We start from the raw sequence: 19031 nt of genomic DNA, 5'->3' as shown, positions 1-19031 counted from the left end.
TTTCCTTATTTTGTTAACTACGCATCTGAATAATTAACTACACATTTAAATCCTCTTTAATTCTATTCTCTCTTTTTATCTTTTCAAAACTATTTATAATATATATTTTATGTTTCTAATATTCTGTCACGCACTGTATAAATGTTATGTGTATAAGACACGCAATCAACAATAATAACATAAACATTAATAATTTCAATTATTTATTGTTGTTATTTTATAGTTGCAATAAACTAGCAGTTAAGTGTGTGATAATTGTTAATTCTATATACAAAAAAATACTAATAAACAGAATTGTTTATAACAAATAAATGTGTGAGGTTTAAGTTTTAAATATAACATTTGACAAACGTTTAGTACAAGGCAGCGTGGCCGAGCGGTCTAAGGCGCTGGTTTTAGGCACCAGTCCGAAAGGGCGTGGGTTCGAATCCCACCGCTGTCACAAAGTTTTTTTTTTCTATTTTTTTTGTAAACTTTTAATGAAATTGTTTTTGATATTATTTTATTACAAAAATTATGTTATAGGTTTTTATTTATTTTAATGCTTTCTTGTTGTTTTGGTAATAGAATCTTGGAATAGTTTTTATTAAAAAAACTTACATATTTTAGTTCTATTTTTAGATTACTTATGTTATTGATTTTTACTAATGTTCGTAGTATGTGACCTAGTGTTGTAACATTTGATTACTGAATACTTATAATCTGGATATTCAATACTAAGTACTCGATATTTTATAGGTTTTTATTTTAATTCAATAAAGTAAGACAACACATCATTCCTATTTTTGACATTCTATATTTTTAGACTTCATATATTCTGGCCACAGGCCTTTCGGACTCCATGCAAGAAGACTGAACTTACCCAGTAACGATTTCTGCAGGAGCTGCCAGGATGAAGAGAAAAAAGAGAGTATAACTCATTACCTCTGTCACTGTCCCGCCCTAGCTTATCACAGAATGGGTCTGTTAGGTAGCTATTTTCTGATTAGGTTGAAGTGTACTAATACGCTGACCGTCTTCTCTCGTTTCAGGTATCACAATGGGATCAAAATATTGCACCCAAGTGTGTCCCCAGTGATGACATCGGGTGGATGCCTGCCTACCTAACCTATCCTAGACCTTATATTGGTCCTATATTTATCTTAAGGTATACTAATCGGCTTAGCTATGTCTATCCATTGCAGGGACGAATCCTATTCAAAATATATAGCTCATAATTTTGATCATAAATGATACATTTGTCAAAAGAAAATGGAACCTTACCTGCGATTCTTTCTAAAAAGAATTTTATGAGCCCCACTTCAGATCACTCCAGAAACACTTTTCCATCTATTTTGAGTCATTTGTAAGTCAAAATACTGGTGGTTTTAGAGCAATTTTCGAATCATGTTTTAATAATTTTTGAACATTTTCTAAGTAACTTTTAGGAAATACAGAAAACAGTTTTTGATCTTCCGACAGAGCGAAATATAGTACAACATAAATGTATAATGGCATCATATTTCGAACATCTTGAAAATCTATTTATGATTGCTGTATCTTGACTTGTTCTTGTTATTCACCCCTATCGCCAATAGAAGTGAAAATATCGTTCCCTTAAAATTTTCATTTCCCTCGTTGTGAACAATTCACTCACAATATTCGATTTTGTATCGAACAGCTGTTCAATGTTTACAAAATCCCATCAACAAATTTCACAACAGGGAAATTTCATCAAAACTTCAATTAAATGTCCACAATTTTATTCTCCAATAAACGGCTCAAGTATGTATATCTGAGGTAAGGTACAATTCAACTTAAAAAATTTGACTTAAATGTCCACAATTTTATTCAACAATAAATGGCTTAATTGTATCTGAGGCAAGGCATAATTCAACTTAAATGCTTTATAATGAAAACTAAATCATATTTGATCCTTATAAAAGCTATTGGGTAGTATATGATCGGTCTCGCCCGACTATAATTTCTTGCTTGTTTTAAATCTAATTTCTTTTGTTTAGTAAATGTTAACTGTACTTTACTGTCAACTTTTTTTTATTAACTATAGATTATAATACCTGACCTTGTACAAGATTTTAAGTGATCATATCGAGCATACAACATTTGTTGTATATACTTTTAATACATTTTTTGAATAGATATGTATTTATTTTGAACCCATACACATTAAAATGTTTATTATATCGGAGGCAAGATAACAAAAACTCGGTAATGATTTGTACTTACATAACTATTTACTTTTCACTGCTTATTACACACCATCTGTATTACTTGTAAATACTCTTAATATGACTTACATATAATCAGATAGTAAGTATTTAATACATGAAGTAAATTGGATTTTGATTGAATATCTGGTCAATTCCTTTTGGTTCAAATTTGTAACATACTGAAAATTTTAAGTATACTGTTAGTCAAGTGTCAGGATACACTTGAAGTATGTAAGCGATAGATTTTCTTTTTTTACGATATCATAGCATATGTATGACACATGTCAACCAATATGTCACTGTTTATTATGTCATTACTATATACACAGAACACTAGTAAAAAAAGAAACACATTTTTTGTTTTCTTACACATATTTCGTTATTTTTTCTAACATTATTAGCAAATGTTGATAAATAGGAAATAGGAAATTACAAGTAAAAACGGATATTGTTAACTTTTTTAACAAAAAAAAAAAAAAAAAACAATATTCAATTAATTATATGTTAATAACACTACAGAGTAGTTAATATATTACGAATAGATTTTAGTAACACCTCAACTATTAAACATTAGTAATTTTCTATGAATTCCTCTTCTTTATAATAATTATCTATGTTATTAATATGTATGTACTAGTTAATTACTAAAATCAATATAAAATATAATTTATGGTTATTGAATTTGTATTTAGACGTAAACATACCTGCATCTTCTAATCCAGTATGATATGACTGCAATGCCAACTAATATTATGGCTCCCAAGGCACACCAGATAATGTTCTATATAAAAAAAGAAAAAAATTATATGAAATATTTGTTTGTTTATAATAGGGATAATGTTTTATAATATGGATTATTTTGTCATTAATTTAAAAAGATTTGTTCGCTGTTCCGAATCCTAAGCTTTACTCTGACGTTAATGTTTTTAATGAACTAAATTCGTTTAAGTGATTTTTGAAATTATGTTGATGACTTTTTGGGTGGTCTATTATTCGTGTTAAAAATTATTTGAAAAAAAAAAACTAACAATATTTTTTTATTCGAGTAGTCGATTCTTCGAACGAATAACAAATAAAAGGTTTTATTCGAATAATTTAAAAAAATATTCGAATAAAAACTTCCTCAATGAAGAACTTAGGTAACAATTTTTGTACATGGATGTCCGGTCCATGTACAAGCACTTTGTTGAAGTACTAGAGCTATCTAATCTCTTGCCATAGCAGCCCTGTTGCGGAATGACAGGTCGCATAGGATTAAATCTCCAATGTGTACCCCGACAAGGAAAAAGCAATCATTGGTATAAAGTTAATAGAAGAGGGTGACGAGTCCCAATATAAGGTGAAATCAATTTTCCGGAAATGCGGAAGTGACCACCCTTATGATGTCACGAAAGAATTGCATTATTCAAAATGCAATCTCCATTCTAGTGCATTCCTTAACATCTTAAAGCCCGCGCAACCACACTACTCAGATGGCTATGTTGTTTTAACAACAGCACCACCTAGAGACATATTTGGTAGTTCGAAATACCCAACAAAATGGATCAGGATCCCTCTTTTATGAACCGATCAATGTAACAAAGGAAATAGGAATTTCTAAAGTCATTTAATTCTAATAATTGCCCCGACAAATAGTCGTGCAGCATGTATCAATATATCCTGTTGAGATGGCAACAGCACTGAAGAACTTCCCCGAAGCGTAAAAAGGCATACTAAAGTACTAATCTTCAGGCATCGACAGGCAACCATTGAATACTGACCTGACAATTCCCCAGCATATACTGGTGTCCCACTACACGAACGTTAAGAGATACTGATCGGGTTTAGGAATGCAGCATATGCTGCTTTGTACACAGAACTGTTCGAAGAGAGATTTATCCAACCCATAAAATATAGGATATATCAGTCCTTAAACCAACATTCTCTCCCCGCCACCCGTAGTGTCAGATTATATGGTGCTCTGGTTAGACCTCATGCCAAATCATTCCGAGGAACGGTAGACTGGAGGTATTGGTAGCACATCTTTACCCGGGGATTGCAATACACCATGATGGAGATTTCATCATGGAAACATGCCCCCGGGGGTGAGAAGCGTATATATGCGCTTCTCCGTTTGCAATTTCTATAATATAATTTTCCGACCCCATAAAGTATGTATATTCTGGGTCCTTGTAGGTAGCGGAGTTGATTGTGTCCGTCCGTCTGTGTGTTTGTTGAAATTAGTTTCTAGAGGATCCCAGATATCGACGAGTTTCGAATCTTCAATAATTCTGTTAGACATGCTTTCGAGAAGATCACTATTTACGGAATTTGGTGAGAACAGGAAAAAGTGAACTTTTTTTTTAAGTATTTAAGGTGCAAATGCATTTTGTAGTTGGCAAAAGAGTCAATAAATATTAGTTTTTAAGTATTACATTTCATTTTAATTAAAAATTCACCTAAATTTATACACATTTTACATTCACACACATGCTATTTATTTGCATTCATAACTAGCTAATTTAATTCCCTTATTGACTTTTGTTTAAATTTGCAAATGTGTTTTAGCCAATTGAGTTTGTACATAAAATTCTATTAGATTTCCTTAACATAATGACATGCGATTTATTTGTATTTAAATTTTTTTTTAGACACAGAGGAATATTTATATGGAATTTTTAATTATACTAAATTAATATATAAATAATTATTTTATTAGTCCAAATGTCATATAAATATTTAATTAAAAATTTATAAATTTAATATAGGTTTACATAAGTGACGTTATTTGTATTTATTTTAGCCAAGTGTAAAATTATTCATGTCATCGTATATATAGGTTAAAAAATATGTACAATTTTTTGCTATTTTTCAATTTTAATTCATAATTAAAGAAAAAAACTTTAAAATAATTTTATAGTAAAACTTATATAATGAGTTTATATGTATTTAAAACAAATAAATAGTAGATTGTTAACAGTCTATACGAAGATGATTTATTGGTTACTTATGTAATTGATATATGACCAGACAAAAACTGATTAAAACCAGAGTTCGACTCAATCCAAACTCAGAAAACGATTCTAGACTATAGACTAGACTATAGACTCGACTATAGACTAGACTACAGACTAGACTATAGACTAGACTATAAACTAGACTATAGACTAGACTATAGACTAGACTATAGACTAGACTATAGACTAGACTATAGATTAGACTATAGACTAGACTATAGACTAGACTATAGACTAGACTATAGACTAGACTATAGACTAGACTATAGACTAGAATATAGACTAGAATATAGACTAGAATATAGACTAGAATATAGAATATACTAAAATTTTCGTTATGTGGAATTAATCTTTATGCCACCGAATACCACTGATAACTATTTAATAAATCACTCCTCGAAAATAATTTGAAAATTACTTTTAAATAACAATATGTATTAAATTTCCACAGTTTGTTATACTTACAATCCAAAAATGTGTTTCCGCTGTATGTTTTCTTAAATCCACTTGCATGGCACTAAAGATTTTTGTTCAGCAAATGTTACAGACACACTATATCCTGAAAATAAAGAGCACAAAAAATCGAAATGAAACGTAGGTAAAGTAAAAACGATATTAAATGAAAAAAATCTTTAATAAGATATTTTTGGTTAAAAGCAAAATGTTATAATAACAGATGTCCCTGTTGGAGTGGAAAAAATACATATTTTAAATAAAAATCATTTAAGTTAAAGAATTTAAAAAAAAGCTTTCTAAATGGCATTTTTTTAATATAGAAAATTAGTGATTTCAAATGTTTTGCTTGAGGCGTATGAGTGTTATTTAATTTTTAGTTGAAATAAATATTAAGTATGCGTTCTGTTGATGTTTTTTATCTTCACATCCGTTTAATTCTAAAAAAATATGTATAAATATAAATTTATAAATAGAAGAACAAATTTGACTTTTAACCTTTTGAGTTTTTTGTTAAAGATAAACAAATTCCCAAAATTCATTCCATACTAGTTTCACAATCTTCCTACACAATACTTGCTGTGACATTTTAAATAACGTTCCTACTTTATTTATATAGCACTGGAACTGGAAATACAACCTTATATGTATATAGAGCAGAAAACGATTTTAATCTTTATCTTTCGTTGAAAAGAAGAAAAGTTATATTATCTAGTTGTTTTTTTTTGTTTTGCAGCATCCATTTAAATTACATGTTAAACAGAACATTTAATACAAACGGCAGCCGAAAATGAAAACATTTACTGCAAATCTGTATGACAGCTACTTGTTTTTATTTATATCCATATAAAAAACAGCCACTTGCCCCTCTCATGAATTTCTAAAAACACTTGACTTTATTTGAAGAAGAAGAAAAAAATAAACAAAAATTTAAAAACGTTTCTATTGTAATGAAGCAGGAAGACAATGAAAAAAAAAATAAGTTTCGTTTTCTATTTATCTTGTTGTTGTTCTTGGCTTTTTTGTCTATTTGCAGAGAATCACCTGCTGTGTTTTGCTTGTTGCCAAAATTCCTGCAGTTTTACAAGGAATTAAAGTATCACTTATTAGGTATTTTTTTTTTATTTGCCAAACTGCTTGGTAGACTTTTATATATAAAATTATCCATTTGATACCAAGGTAAATATCCGTGAGTGAGTTTCAATCACTTTAAACTTTTGTCTGTATTGAAGTCAATTTTGATTTCAATATAGTTCTCTTTCTGAATAAAAGAGAAAGTTAAATATAGTCTGGCTATTCTCTAGAAATTTTGCTTATTCTTTAACTACGACAAAATCCTACTCGAACTGCAGGAAATTCTTCCTATTTTATTTACATATAATTGTGTATGTATATTTAGTTTACTTACATATAAATACGTATACTTTTATGCATTTGTAGATGTATATTTTAATGTATTTGTTTGTTTTTTTGAGTGGCTTCCAAAAAATTAACATACAAATTGCGTGCACCTGGCATTAGGTAAAATTTTTCGTTTAAAAACATACATACATACATACATACAACCTCTAATACACCTACACTTTTATCGAAATAAATAGAGCTAGTTATTCAGGTGTACAGTGGTAAATAAAAGTATGTTGCAAAATATTTATATAAACATTTGAAGACTTTAGTATTAATGTGACCAAAGCTTTAAATAAGCTTAACTTGTGTCATTTATTTATACTTGAAGTACCAAGTCATACCAACTAATGTTTATAAAATTTTCAAGAAAGTATACGCAGGAAAATCTAGATGAATTAGGTAGAGCCTGTCATTTAAAAGCTGGGCTAATAGCAGTATTCAATAACAGTCACGTTCTGTTGTTCTTAAGCTTGACTGTCTGTATTAAGCTATCCACGGAGGCATGTTATCTTGAAGAATTACCATAATATTAATGTTATTGCAATCCCGTGAAAAAGAAGTGCTATCAAATAAGTATGTCATCGGTCATTTCATGGGCTTAAATCATAAAAACACATAGTCTGATACTATGGAAATCCACAGAGCTGTTTCGGACTTTATCTTGTCCCGGATTTTATCGACGTGAATGTTGGAATGATTTGGGTTAAGTTTGATGCTATTGCCTAGACAACAGATACCCCATAGAGTAGTGACTGTGGTGATAAGCGTTGGAAGTGAATTGTTGCCAAGTATCTTTAATTCAGGATGGTTTATACCTAGAGTGGTTCTTACGAATGTTTTTCTCGATGAATGGTTAGGTTGCGATGAATGAGAAGTGTTCAGGGTTAAATGGTATTGTATGTAATGCATCTTATGCAAGTGATATGATATGCATCTTATGCAAGTGATATGAATTTTCCTTCTCTGTCTGGGTATGATAAGTGTTTACTCTTTTTATACCAGATTTACCATTCTCTGTGTGTAAGAACAAGTATTCGCCTATTTTGGTGAATTCGTATTTCGTTCTACCGATTACGTCTCAGTATGACGTTTTGGCATCTTGGAAGTAAGTTGGAAATCAGTAGCAATTGTTAGAGATTTGATTACTGGAATACTTGAGCAAAGTGCTTCTACAAGCATAGGAAAATAAAGATACAAAAAATGCCACCGGCGTAAGATATACAAATGGGCGTGGTAAACTCGTCAGAAATGCTAACCTTGTGGATGAAAAAGTCCACCATAAAATAAGGCTTTCAAGGCAGGTGTTCACGTAAAACACTTTGACTTATATCTATAGTAGGATGATATTTTGATGAACCTCCTTTATCTTGGTTTTATTGTCGTTTCCAAAAAGGGCAATATTTTTGGGGATCTGATCAGAGAACCATCTAATCTAGTACTAGGAATAGCAGCTGTGGTTAAGACTTTATCGCAGGTAGATATATATGTTGGTTCAAAGACTGATATTTGTATTCCTATATAAAATTAGAAGAGCGGTGCGCCGCTTTTAAGGTCGTTTCATCGGTGTATTTGTGGATTGTTTTCGAGAAATGGAGAAAAAGAAAGCAATTATCAGCAAATAGATAACTAAAATATTTGAGAGAGGTTCTTAAGCAAAGAAGAGGAAGTAAGTAATCTCTTGCTCAATCTGTGGTTAGAAAAGTACTTCTAAGGGGAAAAGTTACATTCCAGGTACTCGTGTACAGCAGTAATACTTCTCTCTGTAGTAAGATATTAAACAATTTAACTTCTTGTATACGGGTATGAATAAGGATTGGCAATAGAATAATACATACTCAGTAGTCCCCCCGGGGGCATATTACCTTGGCGAGACCTTCGCAATCCCGGGGTATAAAGAGGTGGCCAATATCTCCAGTCTGGCCGGGACTGAAAAATTTGTTATAGTCTACTGCTTGGCTTAGTCCTTGCAAAGATTGCCAGAGGTCAGACCAGAGCACCGCATAATCTGGTACTACGGGTGGCCAGTTTCCTGCAGGACTATGTCCTGGCTCGTCAATTGGTTGTTCGTTCGGGATCCACGTAGTGGCTGTGGTTTAAACCCAAATTCGCGGGGAGAGTAAGTGGCGGTTAAAAGACTGATGCATGATAATAGTCAATATTTCGGGATGAATTCGGTGCTGTTGCCGAAAACAACAGATATCCCTTAGTTGAGCGACTGTGGGACTATGCATTGGAAATGAGTTGGTATTAATTGTATACGGTACGGTATGAATGTGGGGTAGAGCGGGCCTATAATAAATGTGTTGTATGTATGGATGAAAGGTATGATATACATTTGATACCATTGAATTTTCCTTCCTTGTCCAGATATGTTCAGAGTATACACTGTTCATATCAGAATTACCATAGTGTGTCCCTGTGAGTAAGAACAATGTCTACGGGTTATTGATGGATTGTACTTCGGTCCACCGGTTACGTCTCTAGGTGCTGTTGCCGAATCAACAGAGGCCATCCAATAGTCAGAGATTAGATAGCTCGAGTACTCCAGCAAAGTACTTGTGCATGAACCGGTCAAAGCCAATGTACAAAAATTGCCACCTGCGTCTTTCGTTGAAGACCCAGTGAATGAAAAAGACCACCTTGAGATAAGGCCGGTGCTTACGTTAAACTTTCGACAGTTATATTCAATAGTCAGCAATTGAACTTATATAACACAACATTCAAACTTTATTGAATATACGAATAAAACGAATATTCTATCAATTTATACCTATATAGGTAATTTTGCACATATGGAAACAACTGGAAATTATTTTATAATAACCACTGTAAGTGAGCATAAATATAACTATTACTTTTATCGTTATTTTCTTTTTTGTGCGATTTTAAACGAAACTACTTTTGGGGGATTTCCTGTCTAAAAGAAAAACATGAAAAACAGAAAATTCTAAAAAAAAACTTTCTAAAAACTATAACAACATAGGAAAAAAACACATATGCAATTTAACACAAGAATTTCATTGAGATAACAATTCTATAAATGTATGCAAATGAAGTATTTTACGTGTAATGTACCTGGTAGATTTAAAAGAGTAGAATCCAATTTAATATTTTACGCTTACGACAGTTCATTAATATTTCAGACGTAGTCAATTAAATACGTAGACTTATACTATATATGTAATTCTACTAAAAGGAAGAATAAGTTACATTGTCATGTATCTCCCAGGTAAAGTATGGCATGATATTTCTTGTAGTTTGGTAATGCGAAACTAGTTCCATCAACTGCAGGTTATACTCATATGGGTGCTTTTGTAAGTTCTCCTAATTGTCTATACATGCATATATGTATATAATTATATAGCTTTGAAGTATATGTACATTTAACCCAGTTAATAAAGTAACTTAATGTGTGGGAAAATAACACTTGAATAACAAGAACTAAATACAAATTGTAATATAGCGAATGCTTAACACGAATTCTTTTTGTATTCATTTCAAAATCTCTGATATTTCATTTTTTTTTGCAAAATTGTATATAAGTGGGAATACTACTTTACATATTTTATGATTAAAAAAAAAATTACTAAGTTGCTTTAACATTGCTTTAACGTAATAATCAAGTCATGTTTGTTGTTTTCGCTGCGTGAAAAGTTATGCGAAAATATACCCAACGAAGTTAATTCGAAGAAATCCTTCGTTCCTCTGTACTAATGTTTGCTGATACTTTTTGAATCACTCTTTCTAAGGGTATTTTTGTTTCACACAATTCCACATTTACACTTAAGATCAGTCATGACATTCGACCATACTCAATAGTTTGGGGAAAATCAAGACAACATTGACTAATGTCACCTGAATCGTGCTCTCAATATTAATTCAATACAATCTGAGTAAAATGCAATTAATCCGCAGTGATGGATCTTATATGATTTGCACTGGAACGAATGTTTCTTTAAAACTTCCTGACCAGGTTGGCTGTTTTGCGGGCTGAACTGAATATACGGATTTAGAATATACACTGACAGATTAAATGAGACCGTGTTAGAAGCCGGCTGATCAGCTCATGATATTTGTCATTTATCAAGTTGCAAATGAAGACATTGAAATTTTTGTAGGCATACAGCTCTCCAGAAGCTTAATACTAGAAAATTGTTTATTTCAAGACAAGACATCTGCAGAAGCTGCCTTGAAGAGGTTAAAAAAGGGATATCAGTTATTTTCTATGTCAATTCCAGGCCACATCGGAATATAGATTTAACACTCTGCTAGTCAATTTCTGAACGATTTATCGTAAATGGTAATATCTACAGATAGTGTATTATATTTGTATGACAAAGTAGATCAATATGATGAACCAAAATGTGTCTCAACTGATCTAAGCAAAAGAACAACTCAGTCAGTCAGTCTGTCGGTGGCATGTCATAATGTCCATGGACATTATGACACACCAAAAAATAACATAACGTCCATGGACATTATGTCACTTTTTTAAAATGTCATAATGTCCATGGACATTGTGACACTTTGAAATCAGAAATGTATTGGAAAATTTGTTTAAAATTTAAGATAGGGACGCTCTTATCCCGAAAAGAATTGCTCCTAAATTTGGTAATTGTTACATTTTGGACTTCTATTAAAAAGTGTCCTGGATAGCTGGCCTTCGGCCGGGCGCAGGGGTTTCAAACTCTGGGATATTTCGAACACCGTCTTCGCTAAATTAAGCCTTTTTTGATAAATGGACTCTTTGAAATCCATGGACTTTATGTCCCATTGCTCATGGACATTGTAACACTTTTGAAATTGTCATAACGTCCATGGACATTATGACTCAATTAAGTGCGTCATAACGTCTATGGACATTATGACACGCCACCAGTCTGTCTAACAAATTGGGTATAAACAAAAGCGGTTAAAGGGTAAACTTTTGTCTTCTAGAGATAAGAAAAAATTCGGTGTCTTAATGTCTTTTGAGGTAATGCCTATGATCGTTATGACACACATAGTTGAGTCATGGTGTCCATGGACGTTATGACAATTTCAAAAGTACCACAATATCTATAAACATAAAGTCCATTGAGTTAAACTCTACCATTCAATTTCTGAACGATTTATCGTAAATGTCAATATTTACAGATAGTTGTAATTATTTGTGTGGCAAAATAGTTTGAATCTGACTCTTTTCTCTTTACAAGAATCAGTACGATGAACCAAAGTGTGTCTCAAACTGATGTAAGCAAAATAACTACTCAGTCGGTCTGGCTAACGACTAGGGTCTAAACAAAAGCCATTAAGGGTAAACTATTGCCTTCTAAAGATGAGAAAAGAATCGGAGGCGCGTTATAATGTCCTGTGAGGTAATGTTTATGAACGTTATGACACATTATGTTGAGTAATAGTGTCCATGGATGTTGTGACATTGAAGTCGAAGTACTTTACATGAGTACCAGGCGCGTATCCCTATCTTAAGATGGTACTTTAACAATCACTGGGTAAGTCTAATAAAAAAAACTCCCACTGCCCCCTCATGTATTTTACACGCTGGTCGCAATTTTTGTATATAGATAGACCGGTCAATGTACAAGCACTTTGCTCAACTACTTGAGCTATCTAATCTCTGATCATTGCTGCGCCGTTGCTTAGCTTCCGCGGTGTAAAACATCTTTTCCGTTTACTACCACGCAGATGGGATGGCCTCTGTTGCAATAGCACCTAGAGACGTATCCGGTAGACCGTCAAATATGCCGAGACTTAGTTATTACTCACAGGGACACACTGCGGCAATTCTGGTATGAACAGAACTCTGAACACACCTCGACAAGGAAGAAAAATTTAATGGTATCTCTTGTGTATGATACCTTTCAACCCAGCACACTTCTCATTTATTCGACACATTTATATGATAAAAACTTACGACACATTTATTTAGGTATATACATCCATCCATCCCGTATGATACCAATTCATTTCCAATGCTTAGTCCCACAGTCACTCTTCTGAGGGGTATCTGTTGTTCTCGGCAACAGCATCGAACTTATTCCGAAATATTGTCTTGACCAATCATCAGTCGTTTAACCGCCACTCACTCTTTCCGCGAATTTGGGTTTAAACCAAAGCCACTACGTGGATCCCGAAGGAACCTAAACCAACTAATCAGCCTGGTCAAAGTCCTGCGGGCAACTGGCCACCCGTAGTACCAAATTATGTTGTTCTCTGGTTAGACCCCATGTCCTAAGACAAGCCTAGGAGTGAAGTGACATTTTTAGTCCGCGCAGAATTCAGATACTAGTAGCATCTCTATACCCCCGGATTGAAATACAACAATATGGGATTTATCACCAAGGAAACATGCCCCGGGGGAGGGACGTTATGACACGAAAGTCGAAGTGCTTTACGTAAGTATCAGGAGTGTAGCCCAAACTCACGATGGTACTTTTTCAACAACAGGGTGAATACAATGCGTCAACTAGCGTCCCATTGCCTATCACGTTACTTCCCCTCACCAACAACCAAGCATGAAACAATGTTCCAGGGGCTCCTGGATCCCGTGGTACCAGATTATACACTTCGATTGGTCTTCGTAGTCGAAACTACTCCAGTTGTCTCCCAGAAGACCCGGGACTGGTAACCCCATACAACACACTCATACAACCCACATACACACAATTCGTCAGTCAACCGTCGAAACTACCCACCCGAATACACGTTGTCTAACTAACCCCACAAAAGACGTTATGACAATTTCAAATGTCTATGGGCCGGGTATAGAAATACCCTAAAATTTAAAAGAGTCCGGCTAAGAAAATCTATGAAAGACACTTTTTTAAACGAGTTTAAAATGAAACATATACCAATTTCAATTCTTTCTAAGTTCTAAACAAATATTTCCTTTATTTCCTATTTAAAGAAAATTATCTAAAATATATGATTAAATAAGAAGAGAACTTTTACAAAATATTCAAGAGGAAATAGTTAGTTCATCTGTCTTTCTTATCAGGAAGTTAACATTTTCATATTGTTCTTTTACCAATCTCAAGAGAGTGCCTTTCTTCTGCTTGTAAATATTTTAAACTTTTAAAATTATAAATCAATTTTAAATGTAATTTTTTAAATATTCAATCTAATGACTAATCAATACAATACTTAATACCCCATTGTACGTGCTGACCCAAAAACCCAATTAGCTGCTAATTAATTTAACAAAAAATTTATTAAACATTAAATGTTTATAAGATTCCATTTATAGCTAACAATTTTCACTACCTTAATTAGCACACTTTGTAGCATAAAAATAAAATGTTAATATAAAATATGTCAGTTACTGCATGATAATCCCATCGTGTTAGAAAGGAATTTGTCAGAATTTATTTCGTTAAAAATACACGCGCGCAACATCTTGTCTGTTGGTTGTTTGTCATACAATTTCAGCATTTTTATGACCAAAATGCCAAAAGTCATTGGTGTATAGTTGTGTTTGTTTTACATTAAGTAATATTTTCCTGTTCGAATATTTTCTTAAAGAAATTTTTGTTTAACAATAACAAAATGCTTTAGTACCCTTAAGCATTTCGTATGACCTTTAACATTGATGAAGCAACAAAAACGAGAAGAAAAAAGCTACAAATATTTATTTAGTTAAATAAAATTTTTAACAGAAAAAGCATATTTATTATATAAAACAACCTATACAACCTTAAAACAACCTCATCTTTAACAAAAGCATCAACTTCATCATGTTCATCAGCAACACACTATAAATACTAACAGTTGTAAACAATTTTGTTCCTTTGCCAGTGATTTGTTTTGAAATTTAAATTTACTTATTTAAATATTTAAATACGATTCAGGCAAACTAAAAGCTATGTATTTGCTAAACTAAATGTGAAAAAAAAACAAAACTGAAAAGAATCATTTGAAATAAATTTTGTTGTCATTAATTCAATGACATTTAAAAGCCATTTATTTTGATTTCAATTTTAACATCAAACTCTTTTTGTTTGACCATAAAACATGTTGCAAATTGTGTGTCATTTTGCACATTTTGCAAACGAAAGGCTTGTGTTCAAATTAAGTGCCTGTTGTGAGACTTGTTAGTTGTTTTTTTCTTCTTTGTTGTTGTAGGTGTTAAAATAAAATGTATTTTTTTATGATAACATTAAAAGCAGACATTTATTTTGTTTTATGTCCAAAAATCTACTTAGTATGACATTAAGGTTTTAAGACTTATGAAGTGTTTCAGGACGGTGGAATGTTAAACTATCCAATGTCATTACGTTATAGCAAAAAGTATTTCAAATCTCTAGCAAGACAAAGTGCAACATACAACATATTTTGTAATAAGTCTATTCGTGAAAAATAGGATATATTTTTGAAGATCAAATCAAGAAAATATGTTTCTGGAAGGATGATAGAGGGAGTAGTGTGTGTCGCCTGCCATTAAATTAATCAAAAGTGACAGAAAAAACATTATGGAAAGTACGGCCTTATGACACACTAAATTGACGACATTATGTCCATGGACATGACAATTTTAATGTCCATGAGCAATGCGACAGAACGTCCATGGATTCCAAAGGATCTATTTATCAAAAAAGGATTATTTTAGCTAAGCCGGTATTCGAAATTCTCTTGAGTTTAAAAACCCAGCTTCCGGCCGAAGGCTTCTATTCAGAACACCTTTCAAAAGGATATGAAAATGCAACATATACCAAATTTAGGAGCAATTTTTTTCGGGACAACTGTGTCCCTTTCTTAAATTCTAAACAAAATTTGCAATACATATCAAGTGTCGCAATATTCATGGACACTATGTCGCTTTATGGTGTGTCAAAAGGTCTATGGACATTATGACACGCCACCTTGTTTAACCTAAAAAAGGTCTGTAGTTTAGTGAACAAGAAGGGCAGATGTTGTGAAAAGTAATATTGTCCATAGACATTATGACACACCATAAAGTGTCATAGTATCCATGGACGTTATGATAATTCTAAAAGTGTCGATGGTTATAATATAAAAATGTATTGGAAAATTTGTTTAGAATTTAGGAAAGTTAAACTTCATGTCACTTTTCTCATAGACATATTGACTATTATCATGCATCAGTCTTTTAACCGCCACTTACTCTTCCCGCGAATTTGGGTTTAAGCCACAGCCACTACGAGGATCCCGAAGGAACCTCAACCAACTGACCAGACAGAACATAGTCCTGCGGGCAACTGGCCACCCGTAGTACCAGATTATGCGGTGCTCTGGTCTGACCTCTGGCAATCTATACAAGGACTAAGCCAAACAGTAGACTGTAATTTTTCCAATTTTTCAGTCCCGGTCAGACCGGAGGTATTGGCCACCTCTTTATACCCCGGGATTGCAATAACACCAAGGCGGAGGTCTCGCCAAGGTAACATGCCCCCGGGGGAAGACATGGTGACACTTTGCCATAATATACATGGACACTATGACATCATTAAGTGTGTCAAAACGCCCATGGACATTATGTCACTGGACATTATGACACGCCACCAACTCTGAATAGCTTCAGCACAACTTCTGCAACTTTCCACACCCATTTCGCATGAATATCATCTTTCAGATAGAAAGGATACCAAGTTTATCGTTGATCGTTTACTGGTAAGTAAAATGTTGGACTATTAACATTTGGGAAAATGGTAATTAACCATAACATTCATAAAACTTGTAATTTTCGGTGACGGTAGCGTCTCCTCTTTGTATGTGTTTGTAATATGCAAAAAGTTGATTTAGCTATGTACGTATTTCCGTCCGTCTGTCTATCTGTCTGTGATAAGCTCCAATTTCTTCAATATCTTTGTTACAAACCTTCATATATTCTATACAACAGATGTCAGAAAATAGTATAGCTTTCTACATACTCTTTCCAAAACAAACAAATCCAATTACAGAGCTTACAAAAAATTACATATATATTTACCGAGTATATATTCTTGTTTTACAAATATCTTTGTCCCACTGTACTTCATTAACTAACAAATTACTAAAACTACATACACACGTCATTTAAAAGAAATTTTTTAAAATTTACAATATTTATTTTTCATATTTAACAATCATTGCCATTGACAAAGATTTATTTACGTGCTAAATGAAAAGAAATCTGCACAAAAGAATAGCGATTTATGAATAATGGCTGTTGTGTAAAAAAGTATAACACGAAATTGATATGAATACAAGAACAGTAAAAACACAGCGATTTAAGCATGAATTATTAAGTGTCAACAATATGAAACATAAATCATTTTATTTTTAAATTAAATTTTACAATTTTCCAAAATGAATGTAATAATATGTAAAGCTGACAAATGAAAACGTTTGAAGGCAAATATTCAATTTTAAGTAAGAAGTATAGTAACTATGTTTCCAAGATAGAAATGAGAACGTTCATTTTCTAGGGATTAGGGACATGTGTACATTTCAAGGAGAAAAAGTGATAATAAATTTACAAGGAAATTATTAAAGGATTTTATTTCGAGTTTTAAAATCAAACTTTACGAAACTGACAGCGGTAAATGTTGCTGGAAAAACTGTTGGTATGCTTCCTTACACAAGTAACACAACTACATATACTTATAACCATTATAAACATTTAGGTTTACCCCTAGTCACCGACTGTCCAGGTAACAATTTACTTTAACATGTCCTTTATCTACGTGGTAGTCAATCGTCACTCAATAGATTACGAAGAGTAAGCTTATAAAGGGAACACTAAAGTGACGATTGCCTTCACCCTCAGTTACAAAGAGTACATCCGTGAAGAATGATGGTTAGACGTAAATAAAAGTTACTGTCTTTTCCGTATGCATTGACTTTTTGTCAAACTACTACTAAATGCACAAATACACTTGGTGTATGTATTAGTGTTAAATAAAACTTACCCAATTTATGTTTTATGTTCTAAAGAAACACGCTCGTTATTGGTGTCATTAACAAGTTTTACTTAGTCAATAAAAATGTGTAAAAGTTTTTACATGTTTGTATAAGTTTACGTTGTGTCAGGTATGTATACTTGTGTATTCAAAATACTGATTAGATAGATAGACTCATAGTTATAGTTTAAGTAAAAACAGAGGGGCTTTGCATATTTTTAGAATATAAAAATTTCGTCGCAAGCAAGAAAGCGCTTTTTTCCTTAAATTCTTACAAAACTAGATGTCAATTGATCCGACAATATAAGAATGACATACCAAAGATTATACAGATGAGTTAACAAGAACTAGAATATGTCCATCACTACATTGTTTGCAATTCCTATGGAATATATTAAAAACAGCATATATCGATTATTTCTTAAAAACATTGAATGTTGGGGAATAACAAAGACACATGAATAATAGACGAGATATTACGATGTTGATTAGAAAGAGGATAAACACACAAGGTGACGTGGACTTCCTTTCATAAAATACCGTAGCATTTGTAATAATAGTGGAAAAGAATAAACACTGTTCTACCATCTCTTGATGACCTACTGATGACCTACGAGAATTCCGAATAGTGCTGTGGTTCTATTAAAATGAAGTAGTGAACTATCAATATCTCTTAAACTAAGAGGAACAAAATATTCTTGTAGTATTATTTGTAGATCTTTTGAAGAAATATCTATTCCTGCTCCGGATGGACTAGGGAAGTGATTCTAAGATAATTAATATGATATTAGGTGGGTATCGAACAAATGCATAACACCATCCCCACTATAATGGTGTAGGGTATAAAAAAGTACCAAACTATTTACCCAAATTTGAATCTAGGTAGGGTTTGAAAACCGAATTCCAAAGAGCACACTATTTAGTGTACCTAAATCTGACAATCTGCACTATTTTATCAAAAAAGAAATTCAAATTTTTACACATCTTTTGGTACTTTTTTTCTCCCTAGCGATACAGTAAAAAGTTAATGGACTAGATTTTATAAAAAGTACCAAACATAAATACGA

The 19031-nt window shown here is 32.5% G+C and overlaps 1 protein-coding gene and 1 non-coding gene across 2 annotated transcripts in view; one reads left to right on the top strand and one right to left on the bottom strand.

Annotated features, from left to right (window-relative positions):
• The window catches only part of LOC111678130 (serine-rich adhesin for platelets), a 91600-nt gene extending 85873 nt beyond the window's left edge, over positions 1 to 5727 (bottom strand). Inside the window, exons 1-2 of the mRNA XM_046949196.1 lie at positions 5672 to 5727; positions 2915 to 2991 (exon numbers count right to left, since the gene is read on the bottom strand). Of these exons, the coding sequence (XP_046805152.1) occupies positions 2915 to 2920 (6 nt within the window). The 5' untranslated portion in view covers positions 2921 to 2991; positions 5672 to 5727. The remainder of the gene's footprint in view (positions 1 to 2914; positions 2992 to 5671) is intronic.
• Positions 363 to 442, top strand: Trnal-uag. The gene has a single exon. It is a non-coding gene; the product is annotated as a tRNA-Leu (tRNA).
• Positions 5728 to 19031: the final 13304 nt, after the last annotated feature.

Source organism: Lucilia cuprina, chromosome 2 (genome assembly GCF_022045245.1).
Source record: "Lucilia cuprina isolate Lc7/37 chromosome 2, ASM2204524v1, whole genome shotgun sequence".
Lineage (NCBI taxonomy): Eukaryota > Metazoa > Arthropoda > Insecta > Diptera > Calliphoridae > Lucilia > Lucilia cuprina.
This window is presented reverse-complemented; position numbering and strand designations above follow the sequence as displayed.